General features: G+C 51.4%; 3 protein-coding genes across 8 annotated transcripts; all 3 read right to left on the bottom strand.

The window, feature by feature from the left end:
* Positions 1 to 5954: 5954 nt before the first annotated feature.
* Positions 5955 to 9067, bottom strand: RPP25L (ribonuclease P/MRP subunit p25 like). Of its 2 annotated transcripts, none has more exons than XM_032307995.1 (2): positions 8188 to 9067; positions 5955 to 6776 (listed from the first exon to the last, which is right to left on the bottom strand). In XM_032307995.1, exon 2 carries the CDS (start codon positions 6740 to 6742, stop codon positions 6251 to 6253), a length of 492 nt encoding a protein of 163 aa, XP_032163886.1. In that variant the 5' UTR covers positions 6743 to 6776; positions 8188 to 9067; the 3' UTR covers positions 5955 to 6250. The 2 variants fall into 2 exon arrangements, with proteins under 2 accessions (XP_032163886.1, XP_032163887.1); XM_032307996.1 differs by lacking the exon at positions 8188 to 9067 and adding an exon at positions 7951 to 8179.
* A 725-nt stretch (positions 9068 to 9792) lies between these two features.
* Positions 9793 to 16099, bottom strand: DCTN3 (dynactin subunit 3). 3 transcript variants are annotated; one of them, XM_032307992.1, is made up of 7 exons: positions 15950 to 16097; positions 14592 to 14676; positions 13609 to 13695; positions 11948 to 12031; positions 10949 to 11007; positions 10299 to 10358; positions 9793 to 10104 (listed from the first exon to the last, which is right to left on the bottom strand). In XM_032307992.1, the coding sequence occupies exons 1-7, from the start codon at positions 16043 to 16045 to the stop codon at positions 10015 to 10017; spliced, it is 561 nt and encodes a 186-aa protein (XP_032163883.1). In that variant the 5' UTR covers positions 16046 to 16097; the 3' UTR covers positions 9793 to 10014. The 3 variants fall into 3 exon arrangements, with proteins under 3 accessions (XP_032163883.1, XP_032163884.1, XP_032163885.1); XM_032307993.1 differs by lacking the exon at positions 13609 to 13695 and having other exon boundaries at positions 15950 to 16098; XM_032307994.1 differs by lacking the exon at positions 10299 to 10358 and having other exon boundaries at positions 10078 to 10163; positions 15950 to 16099.
* Positions 16100 to 16767: 668 nt separating this feature from the next.
* ARID3C (AT-rich interaction domain 3C) lies at positions 16768 to 26019 on the bottom strand. Of its 3 annotated transcripts, none has more exons than XM_032307971.1 (7): positions 23235 to 26019; positions 21333 to 21405; positions 19343 to 19526; positions 18898 to 19187; positions 18128 to 18310; positions 17845 to 17934; positions 16768 to 17384 (listed from the first exon to the last, which is right to left on the bottom strand). In XM_032307971.1, the coding sequence occupies exons 1-7, from the start codon at positions 23547 to 23549 to the stop codon at positions 17284 to 17286; spliced, it is 1236 nt and encodes a 411-aa protein (XP_032163862.1). In that variant the 5' UTR covers positions 23550 to 26019; the 3' UTR covers positions 16768 to 17283. The 3 variants fall into 3 exon arrangements, with proteins under 3 accessions (XP_032163862.1, XP_032163863.1, XP_032163864.1); XM_032307972.1 differs by having other exon boundaries at positions 17845 to 17931; XM_032307973.1 differs by lacking the exon at positions 17845 to 17934 and having other exon boundaries at positions 16769 to 17384.
* Positions 26020 to 27255: the final 1236 nt, after the last annotated feature.

Raw genomic sequence — 27255 nt, 5'->3', positions numbered from 1 at the left:
GACTTGATTCTGGGACTCCAGGATCATGACCTGAGCCGAAGGCAGTTGCTTAACCAACTGAACCACCCAGGCGCCCCAGTTCATGCCTGTCCTTTACCTAGAATGTCCTCTTCACTTTCTACTTCTGGAGTTTTTTTCGAGATTCTACATAGGCATCATCTCTTCTTTGAAGCTTTGTCCCTAAAGACTGGATGAGGGCCTCTGAACTCTTAAAGTCTAACAAAATTCTCTAATCCCTCTATGTATCATACCAATAATGAAACTATCTACATATGTGGCTATTAGCCTCTTGCGGGGGGGGAAGTTCTGAAGCCAGTGGCTGCATTTGTCACATTAAGGGTAGCCATTGGCTGTTTGTTGAACAAATGAATAATCTTTGTAAGCCTAGACTAACTATCCCTGTCTTGAGGCTCCTGGAACCTCTGCCCAAACCCTGCAACAGGATGGGGCATCCCTTTGTAAATGCTGCCACCTTGTGGTCATGTTCAGAAGTGCAGCCAAACATCACCTTCCCAGGGGGAGGACTAAAGTGGGAGTTGGAGGTACCCATCAGAATCAGGCCAAGTCCCGGGGCGCCTGGGTGGCTCAGTGGGTTAAAGTCTCTGCATTCGGCTCAGGTCATGATCCCAGGGTCCTGGGATGGAGCCCCGCATCGGGCTCTCTGCTCAGCAGGGAGCCTGCTTCCTCCTCTCTCTCTGCCAGCCTCTCTGCCTACTTGTGATCTCTGTCAAATAAAAAAAAAAAAAAAAAAAAAAAAAAGAATCAGGCTAAATCCCAAATGGCGGAGGGAGGGGGCAGGGAGAGGAGTGGTGAGGAGGGAGGTCCTCAGGGCGAGTGCCCAGAGCTTAGCGTTCTTTGAACAGCTCTGATGAGTTCCAAGCAGACAGAATGGCTCAGAAGCAGAAAATATCATGGCATGTGAGAAAAGTAAGGCATTAGTGTGGCCAGAGCCCAAGTCCAAGAGCAGTGGGCCAAAGATGAGCTGAGCAATGGCAGTGACTAAGCAAGGGGGTCCTTTAAGACTATCCAGTGAATGGGTGCGCCTCTGTGGCTCAGTGGGTTAAGCCTCTGCCTTCTGCTCCAGTCATGATCTCAGGGTCCTGGGACCGAGCCCCGCATTGGGCTCTCTGCTTGGTGGGAGCCTGCCTCCCCCTCTCTCTGCCTGCCTCTCTGTCTACTTGTGATCTCTCTCTCCTTGTCAAATAAATAAATGAAATCTTTTTTTTTTTTTAAATAAATAAATAAAAGACTATCCAGTGAATGAATTTGGATTTTGTCTTATAATCTGGACATGGGGAGGTTGAGGGAGAATGACAGATGGCCTAAATATTTATCAAGCACCTACTACGTAACCAAGCAATGTTCAAGATTAATCAACAAAACAAAGATTCCTGCCTTTTCTAAGCTTACATTCTCATCTAGAGGAGACAAGACAATAAACAAAAACACTATTTTAGAGAAGTAAATTAGAAGTGGGGGGGAAGGCAGGGTCAGGGAAATCAAGTGCTTGACTGATGGGGCACCTGGGTGGCTTAGTCAGTTAAGCATCTGACTGTTGGTTTCAGCTCAGGTCATGATCTCCTGGTCCTGGGATTGAGCCCTGTGTTGAACTCCTTACTCAGTGTGGAGTCCGCTTCAGATTCTCCTTCCCTCTTCCTGCTTATTCTCGCTCACATGCGCTCTCTCTCTTATTTCTTTTTAAACAAATTAAACCCTTTAAAAAAAAAAAGTACAGAAGTGTTTGACTGCAATCTTAAATGGATCAGTCAGAAAAGGCCTTGCTGAGGTGACATTTGAGCAAAGGCTTAAAGGAGAAAGGGAGACAGCCAGGAAGGAATCTGGCAGAAGAGCATTCTGAATAAAGGAAACTTGGTTTGAAGGATAGCTCAGAAGGGTGTAAAGCAAGGAGACCAGTAAGGAGAATGTTCTAAGATAATAAGGGGCACAAAACAAGTGGTCATGTGGGAATGGAGAGACACCTAGGAAGCAAAATTGGCAGGACTTGGTGCCTGCTTGCATGGGGAAGGTATATAACACCTCCAGTCATGTTGTGTTTCTAAGTTCCCATCCCAAGACTACCAAAATCACTTGACATGCCACCTCCAAACCAGGCAACAAGAATGCTCAGCACATTCCATCCTGGATGACTCCATTGCCCATCCTGATGCCCAACTCCTGCCCCCAACACACTGCCACCCTCCCCAGCCTCTTAATTCTTCAGCCTCATCTTCAGTGACTTTTCCTCCAGGCCACCCAGCTATCCACTCTCATGGCCACAACAAAGTCCAGTCAGCTCCTAAAACTCTCAAAACCACCTTCTTCCATCTCATCCTTTAGTTAATGTTAAATTATGTCCCTCTATAAAGGATATGTTTAAGTCCTAACCCCAGTACGAGAAAAGGTGACTTTATTGTAAATAAGATCTTTACAGAGGGACTCAAATTAAAATGAGGCTATTTGGGTGGGCCCTAATCCAATATGATCAGTTTCCTTATAAAAAGGAGAAAACTGAACATAGAAACAGACACAAGGGAAGAAAGGGTGAAGATGAAAGACTGGAGTCATTTTAGAATGACATCTAAAAGCTAGGAAGGCCAAAGACTGACAAATCAGAAATTGGGATGAGTCTGGGGCGCCTGAGTGCTTCAGTTGGTTAAGCGTCTGCCTTGGGCTCAGGTCGTGATCCCAGCGTCTGAGGATAGAGTCCCAGGGCCTGAGGATGGAGTTGTGCATTGTCGGGCTGCTTGCTCAGCGGGGAGCCTGCTTTCCCCCTTGCCTGCCACTCCCCCAGCTTGTGGTCTCTGTCAAATAAAATCTTTTAAAACAAACAAACAAACAAACAAACAAAATAGGACAAGTCAAGGAAGGATTCTCCCATAGGTTTCAGAGGGAAAATGGCCCTGCTGATGCCTACTTGAGAGTTCTAGTTTCCCAACACTGTCAGGCAATACATTTCTGTTGTTCTAGGCCACTCTGTGGTACTTTGGTATGACTGCCCTAGAACTAGGGCAGTGCCCTGTCCTAGTTCTCTCAACTACTCCATTTCATTCCACCCCACCCCAGACATCTTCATGTGGATCTCCAGGACAGTGACTTCTACCCCTTTCTATCTTCACTTGTCTCCTGGCCCACTTTGGATTCCTTGACTCTTCACTACATCTTGCTCTTCTCCCCACTCTTCTTTCATCATTTCTGCCAGTCTCAACCACAGTCTGGAAGAATGCAACAGTGATTTCTCTTGAGTCCTCACCTATCCTATGGATGCTACTGAAGCTCACACTCTGATAACACTACAAGTTCATGGTCACCAGCCTCACCTGGGCTTTTAGACCTGCCTGGTCATCCTCCTGTACCTCTCTGGGTCTCTCTCCTGCAACAACTATCTCGTACTACTTTCCCACCCGCCTCCTCATTCCACTCTCAGCAACAGAGCTGGTTTCCTGCTTCAAGAAGAGAGAGAAACCTTCTGAACTCCCTCATATCCCACCTTCACCTCCACATCCTTCCTCATGCACACCCATCTTCAACTCCTTCTCTGGGAACTTACAGGGAGTCCTCTCTCCTGTCCCCTTTGGGAGGCCCATACCTCCATGGTTCTGGCTCCCATTCCCTTTTACCTCTTACAGAGTCTCATTCTGAGTTAACCACAGTCTCTTGCATCTTTCTCTTTCTCTACTAACTTCTTCCACCAACCTACAAGTTTGCTCAAATTTCTAAGTCATTAAAGTAAAAAACTCTCTGTATCCCGCATTCCTCTACATTTACCACCTCTCCTCCCATTCACAAACCTACTTCTGGAAAGAGCTATCTCCACTTCCTTACCTTTCATACCAAAGCATAACCTTTCCTAAGAAATTATGGAGGCAGAAGCCACACTGGAGTGGATTAAGAATGTGGGAAGAAACTGAATCAGCAGTTACACACAACTCTTATGTCCCTCCTAAGTTGGGTCAAGATTTCTGGTTCTAAAGGTCTATCTTCTCTCTGGCTCCCTCCCTATAATTCCTCCTCTAGGTTCCAATAGGGCCCCACAGAAACCCAGGAGGAAAAATACCCCAGAATCACTAGTCATCCCTCTCTAAGCTTCTGGCCTATTTCCTGATTCTTGGAACTGCAGATAGATCCTGTTCCTCCCAATTTTGACTCCAGCTGTTTCCCTCACCAACTACCCTGCCATCATCCTGGAGTTGCCAGGTGGTGCCTCAGTGTGCTGCCCAAATGGGAGCCCTCCTAGGACTCCCAGGGCTTGTGATACCACCTTACTGAAGCATTCATTCAGTACCGGTCACCATGTTTATTCCACTTGACCATTACACCATGGCTAGAGCAGACTGGATCAGGATGGGATGTTGAGGTACGTAACAAAAGTCTTCAAGAGGCTGGTCCTGAAGTTCTGGGGACTAGTGGCACTCGGAAAGCTTTTCACGGTAGAAAACACCAAGTGATGCTTAGAGAAAAGTCAATATGCAGAAGTTGGGAAGGACCAAAAACCCGAGTTAGCCACAAAGAGAATAGGGAGAAGTCAGGCAGTTGCTGCTAGCAAGACACCAAAGTGCTGGTCAGAGCTTCTAGGGGTGTGTTAGATGCTCCTTGACCTTCTGTGTTTGAGAGGCCTGGCTGGGGAGCTGGTCAGAGGATTTCACGTCTCTAATATCCCCTGAATCTGCATCACTTGCCTCTCCCTCAGAGTCTTCTCTATTACGCTGGGCAACCTCCTTGAAAAGCACAGAATGCAGCATTCAAAGCTTGACCACAGCCTTCTGGCCTTACGCTTGGTCCCCTAATCCCTGCCCTAAAGCCCTTATTGAGGCCTCTGTCCTCCATTTCTCCCAACCTCCTAACCCCTCCCACCTAGACTCAGCCAAATATCATTTCACCACTCTCAAATTGTTGGGCCCTCCATGCCACAATGTGAGCCCAGAAGAGCCCCAAGTTTGTGCTTTCCTGGTGAATGGACAGTCTACTGGATACATTGGAGAAGACCTCAAAATCCAGTGGGAGACTCACCTGACTTAACTCTTCACTGAATCTATACTGCCCACAATCCTGCTCTGTTCCTGCAGACTCCTGGCTACCACTGCAATCTTCACCTCTCCTCATGCCCCTGCCTTACCATGGTGAATGTAAGAGTCTATGGCCAAGTTGAGACAGAAAAGGAGCAGCAAGGGATAAAAAGGAAGGATGAAACCTGGAGAGGAGATATGAAATTGAGCTATTTTTTTTTTAAGATTTTATTTATTTATTTGACAGAGAGGACAAGTAGGCAGAGAGAGGGGGAAGCAGGCTCTCTGCTGAGCAGAGCCTGATGTGGGGCTCAATCCCAGGACCTGAGATCATGACCTGAGCTGAAGGCAGAGGCTTAACCCACTGAGCCACCCAGGTGCCCCAAGCTATAGGTTTTTTGTTTTTTTAAAGTCTATCTATTTAAGTAGTCTCTACACCTAACATGGGGCTTGAACTCATGACCCTGAGATCAAGAGCCACATAATATTCCAACTGAGCCAGCCAGGTGCCCCGTGAGTTGTTTTTAAGATAGGAAAAAATATGTTTGTAAATGGAGTTATAAATAATGAGAGCAATTAACATTTATATAACACTATACGCCCAGGTGGTATCTAAGAGTTGTATGTGTATATTTCTACATTTAATCCTCATAACAACCTTATGAGGTAAAACCCACATATATCCTGTGTTATGGATGGGATCACTAAGGCTCAGAGTACTACTTGCCCAAGTTCACAAAGCAGTAAACTTACTAGCAAATGGCAGAACTAGGATTCAAATCCGGGTAGTCAGTACTTGAGACCATGACCTTAATCACTACACTGTAAATCACTACAATGTAAAAAATGCTGCAAAAGAAAAATGTCCCTAAACTAGGGGTGGGATGGAAGGGTACAGGGACTCCCCCTCCTTTATTCCCACCTCCACATAGCAGGTCAAGCAGAGGCTCATCAAACAAATGGGCAGAATGTTTATTTCCTAATCCACTCCCTGGATCTCTGCCAGAAGAAAGGACAGAGGCACAGTAGGTAGAATGCCAAGTAAACCCCAGCTGAGACTGCACACCTTTTAACTCTTTGTAGCAGTCCCTTTTCACACTCCAGAAAGAAGGGGAAGCAGGACAGGGAGGCCCATTTCTGTGAATTCAAGTCTTGTTGGGGATGTTGAACAGTTACAAGAGGCTTTCCTGAGGAGGCAAAGCCATCCTAGACATTCATGCGTGGAAAACAGCTTGCTTGGCACATCTTCAGGACCAGGTGTCTCGAACCCTTCTTCGGGGTCGTGGACCACAGCTGGAGCTTGATGTGGGGCCCAGGCCAGGGGGTGCTCCTGGAGGCTGGTAGCCACACTCATTGGGGTCCAAGGGGTCCCGGCTGAGCAGTACCCACACTGCAGGTACATGGCGGCGTACCGTGAGGGGATCCAGGCCTGTGTCAGGTGAGACTGGCACCCAGCTGTCCTCGGTCTGCAGGAAGCGCAGCTTGGTAAGCTGGTGCAGGCCCGGTACACGCCGCTTGACAATCTCAGCACAGCTGACTGCCTTCCCTGCAGCCCGACCAGAACCTGAGAACACCACATGCCGTGCACCACCACCCTCCAATCGACCCAGTGCCAGCCCCAGTAGATTGCGGATTTTGCTGCCATCTCGGACCCGCATCTCCAGGGTATCAGGAGGTAGCCGCGGCATTGGAGAAGGTGCTGGGAGTTCCACAGAGCCAGCCTTCCGGTAGTGCTCCATTCCTCTTGTCGTTGTGTCTGAATTTCACGGTCCACTGCAGGGAAGTGTCAGATGAATGCTGGGCAATACGCCCCAAGCCATCCTCTAACCCCAGCTCTCCAGGAAATGGTCCCGCTCCTCATCCCAGACTTCCCAGGAACATTACTGTATCCCCTCATCCCTGGCTTCTCAGCACAGGTGCCATGCCTACTTTATCCTGGGAAAGGGCAGTATCCCAAATGTCCCATTCTTCTGGACATAGCCATAAGCCTCCCTCCACCGTGCAGTCCCTGACACAGGGCCAAATTCATCAAAAACTGGTCTCTTTAGGATAGGCCAAGCCCCCTCATCCTAAGCTCCCTAGGACTGGGACTGAGCCTCCTTCACCTTGAGCTCCTTGGGACAGGGCTGTGCCCTTGAACATGGACTTCAAGTACCTCCATTTTTACCTCAACCTGTACTTTCTAATAAAGTTCTTTCCAGTTTATCTTTCTTCCATCCTTTTTTTTTTTTAAAAGCTCTACACCCAACGTGGGGCTCCAACCTACAACCCCCAAGATCAAGAGTTGCATGCTCTACTGAGCCAGCAACGCACCCCTTTAGCTATCTTTTAACTCAGGCAAAAAATACCCTGCAAGCAAAGCATCCCCTGATGCGAACCAAAACTACCCCTCAAGCAGTAAGGACTGTGTTAAAGGCCAGCAAGACCCTCTTTGGCCTCAAGACAATGATGGACCTGCCTTTTACTGCCCATTGCACCTACAGACTGACCGCTGCCCCACGTTCTCCTTGTATAAACACAGAAGCACTGTCAGCAATTTGAAGACAGTTTTTGAGTTTTTGAGACAGCACTGAGTCCGCTGTCTTCTCAGTGCTGGATCCACTGAAATAAAGTCCTTTCTTGTTTTATCAACACTCATCTCTCTGCCTTTGGATTTTGTCAGCCGGGAGTGGCAGAATCTGGTCTGTTCAGGACCCCCAGAGCCAGGTGCTTTTGCTTCCCTGTGCCCCGGTTACAACCCTGCCGTAGACTTTTGAAAACAAGACTAAGCGCCCCTCACCCACAGCTCTTTAAGATAGGGCCAAGGACCCCTCACTCCGCTCGCAGAGGTTCCTACACTCCAAGCTGCCTGGCAAGAGCCAAGAACCCTCCTCCACATGCTCCTCAAACAGAACTGAACCCCTCCCCCCATTCCGGAATCCTAAGAATAGGGCCGAGCACCTCTCACCCTGAGATTCCCAGTGTTGATGCTCCCAACCCAGGTCACTCAGAAACTCAGAGGCTTGACGCGGAACGCTGCGTGGGCTACTCCCTAGAGCGGGGTCCACAGCACGGCCCCTCCACCGCCACGAGCGGCCCAAAGCCCAGCATGCCTCAGACACCAAGGAGCCTGCCTCAGCTCTCCTCCCTGTACATCCAGACACCCGTACCACCGACCCCAAACCCGCCTCGCTCCAGCTCTCACCGCCACGGCTGCGCACACCTCCGATTCGATATGGAGCCAAGATGGCGCGCATGCCGGGAGCGCGCCGAAGCCGCGGGGCCGCGCACGCCGGATAGAGGCGGGGCCTTCGGGGCCGTGACCTACCCAGCCGTAGCCCGCTGTGCCTCAGCGGTAAAACCGAGTATGGCCGGGACGTCTAGGAGTGAGCTGAGCCAGGGCAACCTGAGACCATGAACATACAGGCAGTCTCCGCTGTTACGCCCTGGGGAAGGGGCACCCCTACCGGGGCGCAGAAGAGCTCCGCGGAGAGGAGCCACCATCAGAGACTCGCGTCCCAAAAATGGGGAGGATCCGGCCCTGAGAAGATGGCCGGGGCGGGGGGGGGGGGGGGGGGCGTCACCAGTAGAACGCCTGCAATAGCAAAGGCGAAGCAGTGGGTTTCACTTGACGGGGCAAGAGGTTCCGTTTGAAGTGGCTGCTGCTGCGGGGGGAGAGCGTTGGTCACCGAGTTCTTAGCTTCGACCTCATCCTGTGGGCATGGCGAACCACGGTGGCTTTTCATCAGGGGCCAGTCAAACCAGTTTGTGTGCACAGCTCACTCTGGCAGGGGGTGGGAGCGGGGAAACTGGTCTGCAACCTCGGGTGAACAGTCGGCGGGGTACCGGGGGCGCGCCCACGGAGACTCGTATGGTGCCTAGCGCATAGTAGAAGCTCAAATATTTGTTAAATGATTTAAGAGAATGAAACAAATAGCAGTTGGAATAGAGAAAAGTAGATTAAGTTGGGAGATAATAGGAGGTAGGTTTGGTGAGTTGGTGACTGTACTGAGAAGAAGGTTAAAATCTAGGATGACTCCCAAGTTTCCATCTTAGGACATGCTGAATTTGAGATGCTAGCGAAACGATGCAGGTGGGGTGGCGGGCGGGCAGGCAGCTCTAAAGCGGTTTGGGGCCACAGCGCTCCCTGAGACCACAAGGGGGCAGCAAACACTTGCTGGAGTGAGGCACCAATCTCCATCTAGGCTCCATCAAGCTCCCTCCGTCTCTATCCCAGCCACCCCCACCCACACGACTCCAAAAACAGCCCATGCCCACCAAAGAGCCCAAAGCCCTGCAACCAAACCTATTCTGGGCTCCTCTTCCCGCTTAACAGCACCAAGTAAGCTCCTAAGAGAGAAACCTCAAGGATCCTGCCTTTGCACATGCTGCTCCCCGGCTCCCGAATACCCTGCATATCACCTTCCAGGGCTGCCTCCCCCATCCCTTTTTCTTTGGTGCTCCAAAGGACCCAGTGCCCAACTGGTGGGATGGGTCTTTTCCTTGATCATCTCTGCAGCTAGTCTGTGCAGGGCAGGGATCACATCCTCCCCACCTAGCATGGTATCTGACATTTGCAGGATACTTGATAAATGTGAAATAAATGAATGCACAAACAAATCTTCCACTCATATTAATATTAATCACATGAGAGTATCTGCTGAGAGCTCTACATCCCCCAGAAAGCCAGACCAGGATGAGTATAGCTCCTGGTCCAACCACTAGCAAGGCTGACAATTCTGCCCTCTACCACCCTCATCTTCACCATCATTCCAGTTATAGACCAGGAAGTTGGCACACACCTCCAGTAATTTCTATAGTTTATTGTCACTGGAATAGGACACTGATGTGGGGAAAGGGTGCAAATAGCAAACGTCAAGTAGCTGGAGCTCTGACCTCAGAGCCCCACCTGAATGCAGGTAGGCTGAGAATCCAGTAAATACAGAGCTGCCTCTGCCCTGTTACAAAGACAGTTTAGCACATGGCCCTGGAGCCTGGCTGTCCTGGTCCACCCAGCAATGGGAAGCAGCCATCATTCCTCTGCTGGCTTCACTTGCTTGGCGGCCTCTAGCTGGCAAAGTAGCTCATCCCACTGCACAAACTGCTTGGAGAGAAGCATCGTCTGGTGGCAGGTCAAGGTGAGAACAAGAGCTTGAATGAGGGAGTGGAGAGATCTTCCATCTGCCAAAGGATTGGGGAGGAGGGGAATAGGCAGGGTCATTGGGATGGGGTAAAACAGCCAGAGCTGGAGATGGAACAAAAGGACAGGGCTTTGGACAGCATTCTTTTAGGGGCCTGGCCGAGCAGAAAGGATACAGTCTTGTTGTATTCCTCCAGGAGAGCCTTCGACTCCTCAGTGATCTCCACACACTGGTCCTATGGGGCCAACGTATGACAAAGGAGCTGGATAAAGTCCCCACTTCCCACTAACTTTCCCGCCTTATAAGGGGCCCTCACTCCCCATAAAGCCTAGAAAAGGTAGTGTTTAACCCCAGAGCCAAAAAGAGCAAATTTCTAGCAAGGCACAATCAAGCTCCAAGATGGGTACCTTAACAGCAGTCCTAAGGGGGAGTGGACCACTCATTTAAGGAAATATTCCTGCTAGTTTATAGACATATATATACCTCCTTCCCTGTCCCCTACGTTTGAATCCTCTCTGAAGGATTAATCTAAGGCCTGGGAATGGTAAAACAAAACAAAACAGAAAACAGCTCCTCCACTCATAGAAAAGGACACACCATCCCCAGAAATTCTTGGGCACCTCCCATTATCAACCTTCTGGTGTCTCAGAACAGTCCTACTCAGAGGCAAGAGACCTAAGGCAGATGTAAGATAAAGGATAAATCTTCAAGTTTCCCCTGGAGCTGACATGAGGGTAGCCTGAGGCTGCTTCCCCAGGTAGCACGGGTTGGGACTAGGAGCCTCACCACCTCTACTTTCCCTTCAAGTCCTCTCCCCTCCCATACCTGCTGCTGGATGTGGATCTGGGCCAAGCGCTGCAGGCGGGCAGCATGCTCAGGAACGGCTGTAAAACACAACACACACTGCCTGATGATGCTTGTGCTTTCCCCTGGGACTGCTCAATAGTCTATTAGGTCTTCAGCAGGATTAGAGTATTGAGTGGAGAAGCTAAGCAAACGCCAGGCTTCATCGACCACTGCAGCTAAAGGTGGCGGGGCTCCCTGCCCACCCCAGTCTTACTCTAGGACCCAGAGTGGGTGAAGATACAGGCTCCTAGGAGAAAACAAGGAGGAGGTCCCCAGAGTTGCCCCATGCCCCCACCCCAGTGCTGTAAGTAGGATGAAGTAAAGAAAGCTTTGCCTATCATAGGATCTCTCCCTTTGCTCTCAATCCAGTGGGACCAGGTCTGCCTGGAACAGGGATCCTGCGGGTGGGTTGAAGATGAATGCTAGGTTCCTATGCTAGACACCTGGAATCCAACACCCAGAGCCTTGGCCACCATGCTGGTCCTCAGCTTAAGGCTGTCAGACCCTCAACAGATAGCTGATCAGGGGTGGGGATAGGGAACTAAGAAAAAATACCTCCAGAGACAGACAAGATGGATATCTGGATTCAATTAAAGTCACTGTCTGCCTGTAAAAACAGGCCCAGGGACTGCTCTGGGAAGTGCGGTGAGAAGAATTTACACACATTCACAAGCCTGGCAGGAACTCGGGCTTCACAGCACCATGCAGAACAGATGCTGAGAGGGTGAGGAAGAAGGTAGAAGGAATACCCAGAGTTGGGGACTGCTGGACTTAAACTAGTGTCCTTAGGTCCAAACTGCCTGAGGTTCTGAAACTGACTCTGCTCTGGCCATTTTAATCCCAATGCAGGTAGCAGGATGAGGGTAAAGATAAGGAACAGACTTAGCTTGAACCCAGGGCACCTGAGGCACAGGGAAGTCCTGGCCATCCACCCACCTCCCCAAGCAGAATAGTAGAGCTGCAGCCCCAAAGAGGTACCTTTGATGTGAGCGCTGTCCAGCATGGGCACCAAAGCCTCCACCTGCTCCAGGAGTGCAATCTGGGATAAGATAAACTGCTCCTCTGAGGCAAAAACAGACAAGACAGTGAGGTAAGCCTGGGCACTGCTACTCCTATGTGAGGGGCTGAGAACATGGCAGGGGAGATGGCTGAGTCCTGGAGCATGGGGCAGCTACTCTGCCCAGTGCCCCTTCTCTAGGTGCATATTCCCCTATTCTGCCCCCACCTCTCCTAGATGCCTCCGGTATGAGCCATCTTGAGCCCAAGGAGCCTCAACGTTTCTCCAAATCCCACCTGTCTTAAAGTTTTAACTCTAGGGCCTCTTCCTCTAGCCTCCTATTATCAAACTCAGTAAGTCCTTCTGACACCACAGGAGACAGAGTACTTCAGACTTGGGTCTCCATGCCCAAGGACTCCTGGGACGGTATGAAAGAGGAGACATGCGCCAGACTATCAGGCAGGTTCTGCTCAGTGGCCCTGAGAGGCAGGGACAATTACAAGCTTCTGGAGAGCTCGGGCAGTAACAACAGAGCCCAGTGAGAAGAGCAGGATCTGAACTGGACCTGGAACAGGTGATTTCAATGGCTGCAGTGAGTAGGAAGCACATTCAAGAAGAAATGAATATTATGTCAAATGTTGGGAGGCAAGGATGCTTATCAATTAATAGAGGAAAAAGAATTCAATTGGCTGAACTGGTGCAAGGAGAGCACTGGAAACAGAGCTGCATGGGAAGGTGGATCCACAGACTATAGAAGGCTCTGAATGGCAGGCTAAGGAATTAGGATTTTACTCTAGCAAGGAGAGAGATGGAGATGCTGAGGTTCCAAAGTAGACAAAGTAGCATATTGATGTGTTTGGGGAAAAGGATACTGGATCACAGGCATGGAGAGAAAGACTAGGGTCAGGAAGAGGACTCGACTGTAACTATTCATGTATGAGGGGACAGACACTGAGGCAGTGGACAGGGAGGGATGCAGAGGCTGGACTCCATAGTTGGTGTAGGAGAAGCTCTCCTGAACTTGGTACCTGAGCCATGGCAATGGTTTAGGGATGTCCTGGTTCACCACCATATACCTCACACCAAGGATGGTCTGGATCACAGCAGATGATCAGTCACTAAACATCTTTTGAATGAATGAACAAACACAGATACTTGGCAAGCCCTACCTCATGGAGTGGCTGACTAAACTGGGTAGCAGACATTGCCAGGTCTAGAACTATGAAATCCCAGTGCTTTCTCACATGAAAGAAAAATGTTGAAACTCATACCAATATTCTCGCCTCTCCCAAATGCAATGTTCTGCTCCCACCCTTTCCTAGAAGCTCTCCTGTCTAGTGAATGGAAGTGAGGAAGTTTCTGAAGGAAAATGCTAGAGATAGATCACTGATAGAACACTGAAGTAGTTCCCACTGTTGCTGGCACTATGGCCTGCAGCTGGCTCAGAATGATACCACACCCAAAGCCTACTAGAGGACTACAGGATGACCTCAGGCCTCAGCACAGAGCTAGGCCAGAATTCCAGACAGCAGATTCCAGAGCTGTTATCCATGAAAGGACTGGAAGGGTGGCCATCTCTGTGCCCAGCTTCCCCCACAAACCAAAATCCCCAGATGCATGTGCACACATTGTCCAGCACTACCTGCTAATATGAACTGCAGCTTAGAGGCATCAGGTATGGCAATGCGGTCAATGTATTCAGGATCCAGATATTTGATCAGGTCTTCAACTAGAAAAGAAGCAAGATAAAAATGGAATGGGGCTGGGGAGTGGGGAATCTGTCTTATGAAGGATATTAAGGGATATTAGAAGGATATCAGTGGTCAACCTTGGGGAGAGCCTTGAGTGGGAAGAGGACAACCACAGTGCCCATCAGCAGACCTCCATCAGGCCCCACCTCCCTTTCTCTCCCCTCTGACCACCTCCTGGTTAACCTCAGCCTTTACAGCTGGGAACACAATTGCCTCCACTATTCTGGGGCCCTCACCTTTCCCACTGACCTATCTTCAACAAAGGTGGAAGTTCCCTTGCCCCTTAGTACCACCAAGACAAGTCAGAGCTTTTTCCAATTTTTAGGTTGCTTGCTTTGACATAGCAAAAAGACATGGATAAAAAAAAATAAGGTATTGGGGCGCCTGGGTGGCTCAGTGGGTTAAAGCCTTTGCCTTCGGCTCGGGTCATGATCCCAGGGTCCTGGGATCGAGCCCCGCATCGGGCTGTCTGCTCCGCGGAGAGCCTGCTTCCTCCTCTCTCTCTCTCTGCGTACTTCTGATCTCTATCTGTCAAATAAATAAAATCTTTAAAAAAAAAAAAATTAGACCACGGGGCTCTCAGGGTCTAATTTCTTTCCTGCCTTTGAACCTTGCCTATGGAAATCCCATATCTCTCCTCCTTACTCTACCAAGAGGATCTTTGAGGCAGAGGTCTTATCCCATAATTTAGGACACTATCATGGGCTTGGAGTTTAAGCACAACACCCCACTTTACCATTTCAGCAGGAAAACATGTTCACATTCTATCCCTATAGGGCAATTCCAGTGACCTTGCTGGCCTGGAGGGCAAGGACCACATCCCACCAAGCACAGGCATAGGAAGGTCAGGCAGGCACCCTATGGAATCACTTACTCTTTTTGTACAGAATCTTCACTCTCTCCCTCTTGCTGGCAATGTTCCCCAAAGCCACCTGTACCTTGACTAGGCCATCAGCCACCTGTAAGGGGATTGAAAGTTAATTCCAAGACTCACCTCTTGACTCAAGGCTTGAAAGGGGTAAAAAACACTCATTCCCTCAGACTCCCAAATCTCCTTGTCCCAGCAAAGTATGCTGGCCCCTTCTTTTGCCTTAAAGGAGATGCAACCCCACCTTCCGGGAATTCTCAGTGTGAAGGGGACGATAATCATGTAGTCCTTGGGAAGCTTCAAATCTGATTAGGGAGATAATTAACTATAATTGCGTTCATAGGGCATTAGTATATCCTATATATTATATTCCCTGGTTCCTACCTCTCTAGCTGAACCTACATAGACTTTAGGGGTAGAGGGTGTGGAGTCCCAATATTAAAGTGTTAAACAAAGGGAGAGGCTATAGGAGGTGGATGATCTCACTCAGGTTTCTAAAACCTGTATTTTAGAATACAGGATAAGGAATGCCAATATGCAAGGGTCAAATATATGGGGAGGCAAATAGGACTAAGCAGCAACAGCTACAGAGGAAGGAGGAAAATTAGGATTTAGTGTCATAGATGTCAACTGAAGCACATGTTTTGAGAAATCAGTTCTCAAATGGGGCATAATCTGTTACAACTAATTCCAGAAGAAATGTACAAAAAGACATCATTACCTCTGATGCCTGAGGGAATGCCTGACACTCCGCCTTCAGTAAAAGATCTTCTCATAGTAAAAAGGGGATGAGGGGGTAGGGGTTGAGAGAACTAAGCTTGTCAAAATCCAGTCACTGGTGTGAAGGAGTCCGGGTCCATATCTCAACACCCGGTACCCAATCTCTTCCCCTCCTAGTCCTGGCTCTTTCAGACCTCGCCTCCCATCCCGGGGGCCTTCCTTATCCACCTTTGCTCTGCCTCCTCTGGCGTCCCATGGCCTTCTTTCTGTACAGTATTTAGCAATTAATGACGCAGCGCTCTGTGACAGCCCTTCCACTGCGGACTCCAGCTCTTCACGATACTTTCTCTAGTCAGTTTTCTCGAGTGTGTTAGGTCTCCCCAAGCTAGTCCGCGAGGACAGAGGAGGAGTCTTAGTCACAGTTCACACCGAGCCCATTGCAATTGGTCCTAGTAACCCGAAGTGCACGCCATATGAAAATGGACCCCGAGGGTCCGATAAACTCTGGGCTTCGAACCTTTATTATGCCAAAAGCCAGGCTGCGGGAGATGAAACTGGAGTGGTAGCATCCATCCCAGGGACCAGGCCAGTAGACCGCTCTTGCTCTGCCCCAAAAAGAGAGCACTGTAAAACAGATCGCTCACCTTCCGCGAGCCGCGCGGCCCGCCCGACCCATACACCCAGCGCTCCAGTTCCTCCACACGGGCCTGTAGCCGCTGCACATCGGTCACAGCCGCCATAGCTACTGCCACCCCGCCTCAGCCGGGGATCAGCCAGAAGGCGGGACATCCGGCCAAATAGAGAAGGTTGGCTAATCCGAGTGCGTGGGTGAACCACGATACGGGAAGTGGCGTCACGATTCAGCCCTCCGATGCCGGAAGTGACCGACTGGGCCGTTGAAAGATGTCAAAAGCTGTCTGGTTACCTAGGCAACGGTTACCCTAGCCAAGTTGTCAAGCCCTACCTTAGCTTCCAGCTTTTCTGCTTGTCAAGACAGGGTTTTGCCGGTCTTCTAATTCCAGGGAACTGGAGAGGTTTCCCACCCTATTCCCCGAGATTGCCCACATAAATACACCTATTTTTAAAGGATTGATCCTTTCCCATAGATCAGTAGGGTACTCCCTGGGATACCACAATCAAGAGTCTTAGAGGTTCAAGCGATTAAATGTCTTGCCCAAGGCCACCCCACACTCTAGTAGTAGAATCAGGATTTGAACTCAGGCAGTCCGAGTCATGAAATCCAGCCCCTCCATTTTCCTTCCTTCTTCCTTTTTTAAAAAAGATTTTATTTATTTATTTGACAAATCACAAGTAGGCAGAGAGGCAGGCAGAGAGAGGGGGCTCTCCGGAGCAGAGAGCCTGATGAGGGGGCTCGATCCCGGGACCCTGAGACCACGACCTGAGCCAAAGGCAGAGGCTTAACTTACTAAGCCACCCAGGCACCCCTCCAGCCCCTCTACTTTCGTGGACCTTTGCTGCTGTCTCATCCCCTCTGAGAACCTCTGGCCTCAACCCCCAGACCCAAAGAAAAAGGAGAGGAGGCACTGGAGAGGGAGGGACTGCAGCTTTATTATTCAGATGTGACCTGAGGGACGACTCCTTCACAACACCCCAACCTAATCCTTCACATGGCTTCTGAAGAGAAGCAGGTATGATTTGAAGAGGTGGGGTCCTAGAGATGACATTGATACAGGGAAGCACATGAGGAGATGATTGGGGTTACTGGGGGCAGAACTCTTTGGTAGATGCTGATGCTGCTGGGGTCAGGCAGGGAGGAGATGCTCTCCCTTTACAATGAGGTAGATGTAACATTGAAAGAAAACTCTTTGGCTTCAATCCCACATGGCATCTTGCGGGGGGGGGCATGTCCCAGGGCTGGGTCCTAGAGTGGGCACCCTGAAAGAATCAAGGTGTGGGGGATGTCTCCTCCCCTCCCCTCAGCACTGGAGCTGGGACTCTTAATTCCAAGTGGGAGTTCTCATGGTGAGGTGCTGGAAGGGGGTCCTGTAGGGAGAAGAGGTGCAGGGTTGGTTGGACCCTGGGAAGCTGGCACAGGCTGGCGACGGGCAAAGAGGACACCTGACAAAGGGGTGAGGAGACGGTTAGAGGGAAAACACAGGCAGGAAGGGGTGGGCACAGAAACAGAAAAGGAAAACAAAAGTCAATGTCCTGATTGTTAGAACACCACACACATATCCCTGCCACAAACCAATGAGGACAAACCCCTTAGGTCAGTGGAGATCCTGTGCCAATATAGATACCCTCAAACAGGTAAACAAGAAATATTTACACTGATACACAGGCCCATGACAAGGCAGACATCCCATGGTACCCATGCCAGAGAGGTCATGCCTTAGACCCCATGCCATTGTAGACACCCCTTTAACCCATGCCATTGTAGCAATCCCCTGACCACCACATTACCCATGCAATTTTGGATATCCCTGAACCTCATGCTAGCTTAGAAATTCTAAAATCCCCATGCCAGAGCAAATACCCCTGACCTCATGCCAGTATAGACAGCCTGCAGTACCCATACCAGTGTAGACCACCCCGTTGATCTCTAGTGCCATGTTGATACTGCTGATACCACTGCCTGCCAGATTGAGAGGCCCATCCAGCCGCTCTTCTGTCCAGGAGGGGCAGGGAGTCACATTTTGGAGAATCAGGCTTCAGACTTATAAGCTCCCCCCTCCATCGTTATAGACAACCCCCATTCCACTTCTGCGGGACACCTATAATCACACAGTTGTCTATTGAGGGATCTTTCTGCCCCACCTCCAACACCTATGTTCTCCCTCAGTGCACAGACCCCTCCTCACCCCTTAGGGGAACCTTGCCACGGGGCAGGAAACTGGAGGGAACTCCAGGTCGAGGTGGGTCCATGTGCCCCATCAGCACAGCCCTCTTCTCTGGTGGCTCCTCTGGTGCCAACTTCTCCCTTGCAGTTCCCAAAGCCAGGCCCACAGGCAGTGCCAGTCGAGGGGCTGGAATTCCGCTTTCCTCTGGAAGAACAGGTCATTCAACTCTCTGGACCAACCAACTCTGCCTCTGCATTTGGTTCACCTCCCAGGCCTGGGACCAATGGAAGTTACCCAAGCTGAAGCACCAAGTGTGATCCGCCCCGCCCCCGCCCCCGCCCCGCCCCATCCAGAGTCTCAGCCTCGAGGCTCTGAAGCTGGCGTGCCCAAAGGGCCAGTATATGCCTAGGTTGGTCCAAGATAATGTGGGGGCTTTTCTTGTTCTTAGTTATTAAATAATACAGGTCACAGGAGGCAAAAACTACATGCAAACAGGAGCCCAGGTTGGACAGGTGTGGAATGGAGCTCCTCTGGATAAATGGCCTTTTTCTGAGCTTCAGGCCCACATCGCAGTAACCTGTACCCCAAACCTCCCACGGCTTCATTGACCCCAAACCTCAGTACACCTGAACCTTAGCAATCGGCAAACCCCAGTGCCCTATCAGTCCTTACTGCCCTCATACCTCAATGCCTCCCAGACTTCAAAGTCGCCACATTTTAATGTTCTCTATATTTCAGCACACCCCCTAGGTCTCAGAGACGCCCAAACCTCAGCCCCTCTCCCCTCACACCTTTCTTAATGGGGCTCGGGCTCAGCTGCGCGCAGGCGTGGGCCGGCAGGCCTGAGGCGGAGCCCTGGGCTGTACCGGAGCTGGGCGTAGGCGTCAGCGGGGCTGCGCCGGGACCGGAGAGGTGGCCCGGGGTTCCCCGAGGGGTAGACCCAGCTAAGCCGTAGAGCGGAGCGGCGGTATAAGCCTGACGACGGCCCTCGCGTCGGTTGCTGTCGATGGCTGCCTGGAGCTCCCCCGGGGAGCTAAGCGCCCGCGTCTCGCACTCGTAGGGGTACAGGTACTTCATGTACCTAGGGACGGACGAACAAGGCAGGGTGGGTGGGAGGCTAGACCCAACTGATCAAGCCCACCGCGAAAGTACCCCTGGGCCCTCCACGCCCTGTGGTCCCCTTCCCGCGCGCGCCTTCCAGCGCCTTCCCCCAAACGCTCGCGCGCCTGGCCTCACTGGGTGCGTAGAGTGAAGGCTGCCGACGTGATGGTGGTGGGCAGGCTGAGGCCGCGCGTGACCTCCCGCCACACCTTGCGGTTGATGACTTCCACCAGGCCGCCTTTGGCTGTCACCAGACGGAAGAGCGCGTACAGGTCCAGCACCTGTTTTGCCATGATGGGCACACGGTTCACTGGCGTCCCTGGTGGGAGGTGGGCAGAGAGTCAGGACATTAAGACTGAGATCCTGTCTGTGGACATCCTCAAGGACTGAAGGAGTCAGTTACCTGGGCGAGGCCAGGGTACAGGGCAAGACCTCTGAGAAAAGGGAATAGGGAGGGACAGGGAGGTGGGATTCCAGGCAGAGTCCACAGAGCCCCCAAGTCCTGCATTGTAGCAGGAAGGACAGGAAGCTAGATCAGGGGTCGGCAAACTTCTGTAAAGGTCCAGACGGTAAATATTACAGGCTTTGAGGGTCACACCTCTTCTGTCCCAACTACTCCACTCTGCCATAGATTGAAAGCAGGTATAGATAACATATAGAGGAATGGGCCCGGCTGTGTTGCAATAAAAACTTTATTTACAGACCCTGAAATTCGAATTTCACATGTCCTTAAATGTCATTCGTCTTTTAAATTTTTCCCACTATTTAAAAATGTAAAAACCATTCTTATCCTGCTAGATTTGGCCAGCAGGCTTAAGTTTGCCGACCCCTGGGGTAGACCCCTGGAGTAGACTGTAGTAAGGACTTCCTGATAGTGCTGAAAAGCTGGACTCCCCTAAGCAGGGGCCCCAGGATGGCTGCCCGAGACCGGGGGATGGCTGATGGGAGAAGCAGCGGCCCCCCGGCTCGGCTCACCAACTCCGCTGCTCACGCCGCCCCCGCTGGCCAGTCCTGACAAAGGGGCCTGTCTGCGCTGAGCGATGGGCCCCAGTTAATTCCTTACCGATCCCGTCCCCTTCCGCCGCCGCCTTTGGACCCGAACAATTAGCTGCGGCCTGATTAATGGGGGGAAATTATCGGTCCCGCGGGACCTCCTCCCCCAGCAGAGGGAGCGGAGGGAGGCAGGGACCGGAGGGAGGCAGAGCTCCCGGCCAGAGGATGATGGGAGGGAATGCTGGGACCTGCTCAGACCACCCTACCCCACTTCCCCAGCGGAGGCAGACCTCGAGGAAAGGAAGGGAGGGGACATTGGGACCAGAATGACTGGCCCTCCCTGGGAAGCAAAAAACACCTGGGGTCCCACTGATGCTCCCTGGCTATAAAGGATCCCAAAAGGGGATGCTGGGCCTGCAGTGGGAGCCTGGGGGACTTTGACCAGCAGCTGCACTAAGGAAGAGAGGGGGGGTGCAGTGCAGCTAGTTAATTAGTGGCTTATCAGGCCAAGCTCGGAGTGAGTTAATTAGCTTTGTAGAGAGAGATAATGAGTCAGTCTTCGGACCCATGAATCTGGGGAGAAGCCTAAGTGATGGACTGCCGCCCACCCTGATCTCCTGGACCCTTGCATTTTCTTCTAGCTCTGAGATTCCTGGAAAGGAATTCCTCCTCCTCCACAACCTCAAATCACATGGTTCCCCAGCCTACCCCTTGGGAAGTCCTTCCTTCAGTCTAATCCCAGTCCTGTGGAGCACAGTGGGTGTCCCCTGCCTAAAGCAAGGGGAAACTGAGGAGAGACAAGGCTGGATAAAGGGCCACTGAAAGAGGAACAAGGCATTCCCAGCCCCCCAATCCTGGGAACCACCCCCAAGCCAACCCCCTACCAGTTCCCCCTCCCACCCTCCCAATTGATCCCACACTCATTAACCTGCCAGTGGGCTGGCCACTAATTAATCCCTGGGTGGAGGAGGGGGGCAGGGTCAGAGGTTAAAGACGCTATTGAGGGCCCAAAGGATAGGTGTTGCCAAGCTCAGGCCTCTGCAGAGAGGACCCAACCTAGGGACTAAACCCTGGGGTCTCCCTTCCTCAGAACTGGTAGGTAGGGGTCCTTCCCTTACATCATCCCACTCACCCCTCTTCTGCATGAAGCTAAACAGGTCATCCAGAAATTCCTTCCTCTTGGGGTCTGCATCAAGCTCGTACAGCTGGGGAAGGACTGAGGTCATTTTTCAGCTCCACTGACTTCCCCCCTCCCCCTGGGACCCCAACTCAGGTTATACCCTGAATAAGGGTTCTTAGCTGAAAGGGTGAGTAGGGTCTGAAATATGGACTTCCTGGCATTAGACTCTCTCTCCCCATGAGGGTAGGTAGGGGCACTTTTTTCTAATATACACAGAGACCCTCCATTGGCCAGGCAGGCCCTGGGAAACTCAAACGATCCCTCTGGGGAACAGGGGACTGAGAGGAAGCTTAGCTGCCCTCTAGGGCATGCACAGAGCCCTAGGGAGGAAGTCAGGGTAGGAGAGTGCATCACATTGAAGAAACTGACAGATGTCTCTGAGGCGCTCATTTACTCTTGCTCATTCCTGCAAAGGCTTCTTGCTTTTCACATCTCCATGTATCAAGGCTGGGGACGAAGGGCAGAGATACCTCTAAACCATTCCTCAGGCAGAGTGGATGCTCAGAAGCTCCTGGATTGAAAAGTGGGGCCCCTGAGCCCACCTTCTGGTCTCTTACCAGGGACAGTGACCTCTCCACTATAGAGGCTGCCACAGAGGTAATGGCCCTACACCACTCAGGACCTTTGGGGTCAGAACTTGGAAGGCCCAGAGGTCATTCCACACATTTCCAGTCACCTGGAGCCTCATCTCCAGTTTCACCTCCCAAATACCACCCAGGACAAACAATCCCAAGAGTAACAGTCATTTACCCAGAATAACAGTCCCTGAGTAACACCAATAGGTAACACTCCATTCCCCAAGAAGAACTCTCAGAACAACAACAAAAAACACCCATAAGTAACAAACCCTAGAGTTCCACTTTAGACCTACACTCCCATAAGAACCGAGCCCTAAGTATTAGATGGATACACACAAATAACACACATGCTCTCCAAGTAATAATTCCCAGAATTATAGCCAGAAGAGACAGTCGCTAGAACCACAGAGCTCTGAATAACTCTTCCAGTTTGACGCTAATGCCACAGAGTACTAGGCACAGATGAATACTTCTGGAAAATACCCAAGGCCAACATCCTACAAGTAACATTACCAGGACAACACAGCTAGAGTCAGAGTCCCTCATAATACCCTCATAGTGACAACCTGAAGCAGTGCCTTAGAATAACAACCAGATGCATTCCACAGAGAGGAAGAACCTCAAATTAAGGCTCTATGAGTAAGATCTTGTCATTCCCAGCTGTGTAGGAGTCCTTTAGTCACTCTGCAGCTGTAGTGGCCATCACAGACTAGGAACTGTCACACACAGACTTCAGGCCATGGAGAGGTTTGGATGAGGGCAGTGCACCAGGGAAGAGATGAGGCGGCTATCAGCTTGCCAGAGAACTAGCAACCTCCAGCCTGCTTCGAAAGACAGACATAGGCAGCCCAGGAAACCCCCACTGGTTGCTGGAATATGACCTTGTGACTTGATGTGGGAGAAGGTAGGGTATGATGGTTCTGGCACTGGAATCCTCATTCCTCAGATCCCACTCCCTCAAAAGAATTCTTGAAGCTCCTCACCCCTCCCACTTTTCCTTCCAGCCTCACCAAAAGCCTCTAGTCTGTCATGCCTCCATGTTTCTGGGCGTCTCCTGCACCTTTCAGTGTGTGCCTATGCACTTCTTTCCATGTCTCTGGGTGTCTGTTTCTCCCTTCCTGTCATTTTCTATCTTTCAGTCTTCCCCCTCTCTCCAGTCTCTGTGTCTCTGTCTTTCCATCCTGCAGAGGGCAGTGGGGGTGGGTGGGCTAAAAATCCCCTGGTTTTGCCTTTGCCCAGAGAAAGGGGAGAGGGCCTGACATCGACGGGGTCCTACCTGCTTGAACTGTTCCTCGTAGGTCCATTCATGGGGATGAGGTCCAGGGGGTTGGCTGGAAGGTGAGCTGGGGCCCCGTGTCCCTGGACGGCTCTCCTCGGCTGCCTCCTCCTCTGCCCCGGCTTCCTCCCCTTCCTCATCCTCTTCAGCATCCTCCTCTTCTTCAGTCCCAACCTCCCCCAAGGCCCCCTCAGGGGCCTGCAGGGTCCGGGGGCCAGGCAAAGGAGGTAGTGGTGGTGGCAGTGAGCGTTGGGGGGCCAATGGCCCCACCCCTTGGGCCAGGCGGGCTGCCTGCTGCCTCTGCAGGGCCTCCATTACAGCTTCCAGGCGCAGTCCCCCCGCTGGTGAGGGGGCTGGCACCAGGCGGGGCCCCGAGGAAAGGGCCGCCTGTGGGGGTGGGAATTATGAGTGTTGGGCCCTGCTGCCCCCACAACCCCCAGCACAAGAGGAGCTGGTCACTGATTCCGGGAAGTGTAAAGGGGCCACAAGAAAAAAAGCAGAAAGATAGCTTTTCCAGAGATTGACAGACATGGGTAGAAAGAGCAGGAGAGACAAGAAACGAGACCCAAAGAGATGGAAAGGGACATTGACAGAGGACAGGTAGAGACAGCAGATCAGAGAGGGTGACAAGGACCAAGAAACAGAGAGAAGGAGAGGGGAGGGGGGAGAGAAGGCGAGAGCAAAAGAGAGATCCAAGGGAGAGACAATGAAAGGAGAGGTACAGAAATAGAAATAGAGATGAGACTGAGAGACAATGAGAGATCGAGGTGGGAAGAGACAGAGATATCCAGCAAAGACAAGAACAGAGAGACAGAAGTGGGGAGAGATGAGATTGACAGAGATGCTGGGTAAAGAGGGAAGGTAAGAGACATAGAGAAGCAAGAGATAAATAACAAGACCTGAGTGGCAGGCAGTCCAGAGAGGGACAGGGACAGAGACAGAGCTGGAGAGACAAATAGTGAGACAGTGGTTGAGAGGGACCGGGAAATAGCGACGCAGCATGAAGGAGACAGAGACTGAAGAGAGAGAAGAGATTAGAAGGAAACAGGGGGAGACAGTAAATAGGGGAAAACAGAGACAGAGGCAAGGAAACAGACGGAGAGACGGGGCAGAGACGCAGAGGACCAGCACTGAGGAGGCGCGGGAACAGAGGGCGGTGGGGACAGAGCCTGGGACCAGGCGGGCTAGGGACCACGACCGCGGGGTCTCGACGCCCGCTCTCTGGCTTCCCACGGCCCGCGGCGCACTCACCAGCCTGGAGCGGCCCGGTGCCCCCGGCGTCTCCACGGCGCTCCCTCTGCTCCGCCCGCCTCTCGGGCAGCCACTTGCTCCGCTCGCTTCCCTGCGCGGGGTCCCCCGCCGTGCGCTCCTGCCGCCGTGCGCTCTTCTGGCCGAGGTGCGCTCACAAGCGGCTCTGCCAGCGCCGCCGCGGGGGCGGGACCCGACAGGGGCAGGGCGGGCGGGGGCGCCCGGGGAGAGGCCCCGGGGGCCTCTGCCGATCCCAGCCCCCCAACAGGTGTTTCCCCCTTCGTACTATCAGACGGGGGCGGAGAGGGCGCTGAAGAGCTGCCGGGGATCGTTCAAAGGAGAGTGAGGAGTCTAACACCACTGGACTCTGGACCAAGGCTCCGTCACACCAAGTCGTGCCCCCCAAATCCACACTCAGTGCCTGGCATTCACACACAGATAACCGTGTTCATACCCTGTCACAAGTTCAGGCACACAGCCGCCCTGTCTCACATATCTGGTTACACGGACATTACAGCACCAGTGGCCTGGGCAGGTTGTGATCATGAGGGGACTCACTCGGCAAGATGCTAGGTGAATGTGGAGGGCCTGCACAGAGCAAAAGCTTTCCCTCTGCCCTGCCCAAGCGTTGTCCCCAAACGCATGCACGCTGCAGCTTGCGCAGTCCGTGCCCACAGTGGCGAAGGCACACATCTGCACTGACACGCAGAGGTCATTGAACTGCTTCGGCACCCACATCAGCAGGCTACACACGCCACGCGCAGATACATTCACACTTTGTTGTTGTTGTTTTGTTTTGTTTTAAAGCTTTTGTAACCTTCTGTTATGGACATTTTCAAACATATACCCAAGGAGAATAGTATTATGAACCTCTGGTATCCATCCCACATTTCAACTGTCATTCTTACCATTTTGCCAATCTTCACATGCTTCCTCAACCATTTTGTGTGTGACTCCACAGTCTGTATTTCCAGACCCCTTCAGCCAACTGTTCCAGGCCCACTCTACCCCCAGTGATCCCCCAGAGGCTGAGATTCTTTATCTTATTTGGGGGCGCTGAGTGGCAGGCCACGATTTGATTTTTCCTCTGAGAAGCTTGGATACCCCCTCCCTTTCCTAGGCACCGTCATAACTTCTCCAGTTTCTTCCTGTGCCCAATGGGATGGACCTACCAAAAGCATGACAGCCATCCAGAAATGATTCCAAGTATGTGAGTGAACAACCTGTATCTGTTGGTTTGACACCTGGCTTGAGTATGAAACTCAGCTATGTCAGAGCCAGGGACCATCCTCTGACCTCACACCCAGTGAGGCACACTGTTCTCAGGGCCAAGATTCCTTGAGGAGGCAGAAATCCAGGTGTGACTTTGCCTCCCCTCCCCTCCCTCCTCTCAGACCCAGCTTGTCCTGGCCTCCTGGATCACTAGCTCTTCCTACTTCTCTTCTTGTGTAACACCTTGCAGGTCTTCTTCTTCTTCTTCTTCTTCTTTTTTTTTTTTTTGAAAGATTTTATTTATTTATTTGACACAGAGAGAGAGATCAAAAGTAGGCAGAGAGAGAGGGGGAAGCAGGCTCCCCACTGAGCAGAAAGCCCCATGTGGGGCTCAATCCCAGCACCCTGAGATCATGACCTGAGCTGAAGGCAGAGGCTTAACCCACTGAGTCACCCAGGCGCCCCACCTTGCCACTCTTCTTGTCCTCTAACCTCCACCTTTGTCCCTCGCCCAGATTCCACTGCAGCACTAAGTCCTTGTTCTCTTTGACCCATCCCTGATCATACTGAAACTCAGTACTGCTCATACCTTTGGCTCACTCCAGTGTTCTCCTGCTTACATTTCAGACCTGACAGCCAGACAACCCCAACCTCCCAAGAAGCAGCCTTGGTGATCCAACGGCCTTCAGTACTGATGCCTGCTCCCCCATAGCTTTGTGTGCCGTGAGTTCTCCTGAAGAGTCCTGCTCCCTCTTCAGGACCCAGAGGGGAGAATCGGAAGGTGCAGAAGCTGGCAGACATGTCTTAGGGGCTCCTGGTGAATGAGGACAGAGGGTAGAGCTCTGAAGCACTCCTGTGCCCACCTTGCTCCCCTTAAACCCTATCCCATACCCAAACCCCTGCTTTGAAAAGAGGGGGTACTTGGAGAGAGAGATGGTTAAGATTTTTCCTGGAAAGACAGAAACTGGCTTAGGGAAATTCCAGTTCTGAGAGTTTGGAGACTGCTTTGCAGAGGGTGGAGGAGGACAGGGGCAAGGGATTGGGCAACTAATCCCAAAAGGAAGGAAATCAATCTTGAATCAAGCATAGTAAACCTGTCCTTGGGGTCTGGGCCAGGAGGGCTACAACTGAGAAGGGCTGAGAGGAAGCAATAAGCATCACTGGGACCTGGTTTACCTCTCTCTTCATCTGTAAAGAGGAGAGGCTGTCTCTTACACCCTCACTGAACTCCCATCTGATCCTAAACCACCTCACAGAGACAAAGACAGACAGAAAGACACAGACCTCCACTTATCCAACACATATTTACTGAGCACCTTTGTGCTAGATGCTGTTGGACATGGGAATAAATAAAACATATTATAATGGTATAATTCCAGTGGGGGAAATACACAGTATATCAGATGGCAATAATTAAAGTGGGGAAAAATAAATCTGGGTTGAGGGGAATAGAAAGGAAAGGATACATGCTACCCATTACACTGTAACAAACTACACTTAAACTTAGCAAGCTTAAAACAACATTTATTTTCTCACAATTCAGTGGATCAGGAATTTGAGA

Source organism: Mustela erminea, chromosome 12 (genome assembly GCF_009829155.1).
Source record: "Mustela erminea isolate mMusErm1 chromosome 12, mMusErm1.Pri, whole genome shotgun sequence".
Taxonomy (NCBI): domain Eukaryota; kingdom Metazoa; phylum Chordata; class Mammalia; order Carnivora; family Mustelidae; genus Mustela; species Mustela erminea.
This window is presented reverse-complemented; position numbering and strand designations above follow the sequence as displayed.

Bases quoted from the DNA above. Each gene is read 5' to 3' on its own strand.
- RPP25L (XM_032307995.1), bottom strand. From the start codon at position 6,742: ATGGAGCACTACCGGAAGGCTGGCTCTGTGGAACTCCCAGCACCTTCT.
- DCTN3 (XM_032307992.1), bottom strand. From the start codon at position 16,045: ATGGCGGCTGTGACCGATGTGCAGCGGCTACAGGCCCGTGTGGAGGAA. The intron at 10,359-10,948 runs GTATGGGAGGGG...TTGGCCCCATAG, and splicing joins AGATCCACATCCAGCAGCAG to GACCAGTGTGTGGAGATCAC. The intron at 10,105-10,298 runs GTATCCTTTCTG...ACCTGCCACCAG, and splicing joins TGGAGGAATACAACAAGACT to ACGATGCTTCTCTCCAAGCA.
- ARID3C (XM_032307971.1), bottom strand. From the start codon at position 23,549: ATGGAGGCCCTGCAGAGGCAGCAGGCAGCCCGCCTGGCCCAAGGGGTG. The intron at 18,311-18,897 runs GTGTGAGGGGAG...CTGTTCTTCCAG, and splicing joins CCCGAGCCCCATTAAGAAAG to AGGAAAGCGGAATTCCAGCC. The intron at 17,935-18,127 runs GTGAGGAGGGGT...CCTCCTGGACAG, and splicing joins TGGCAAGGTTCCCCTAAGGG to AAGAGCGGCTGGATGGGCCT.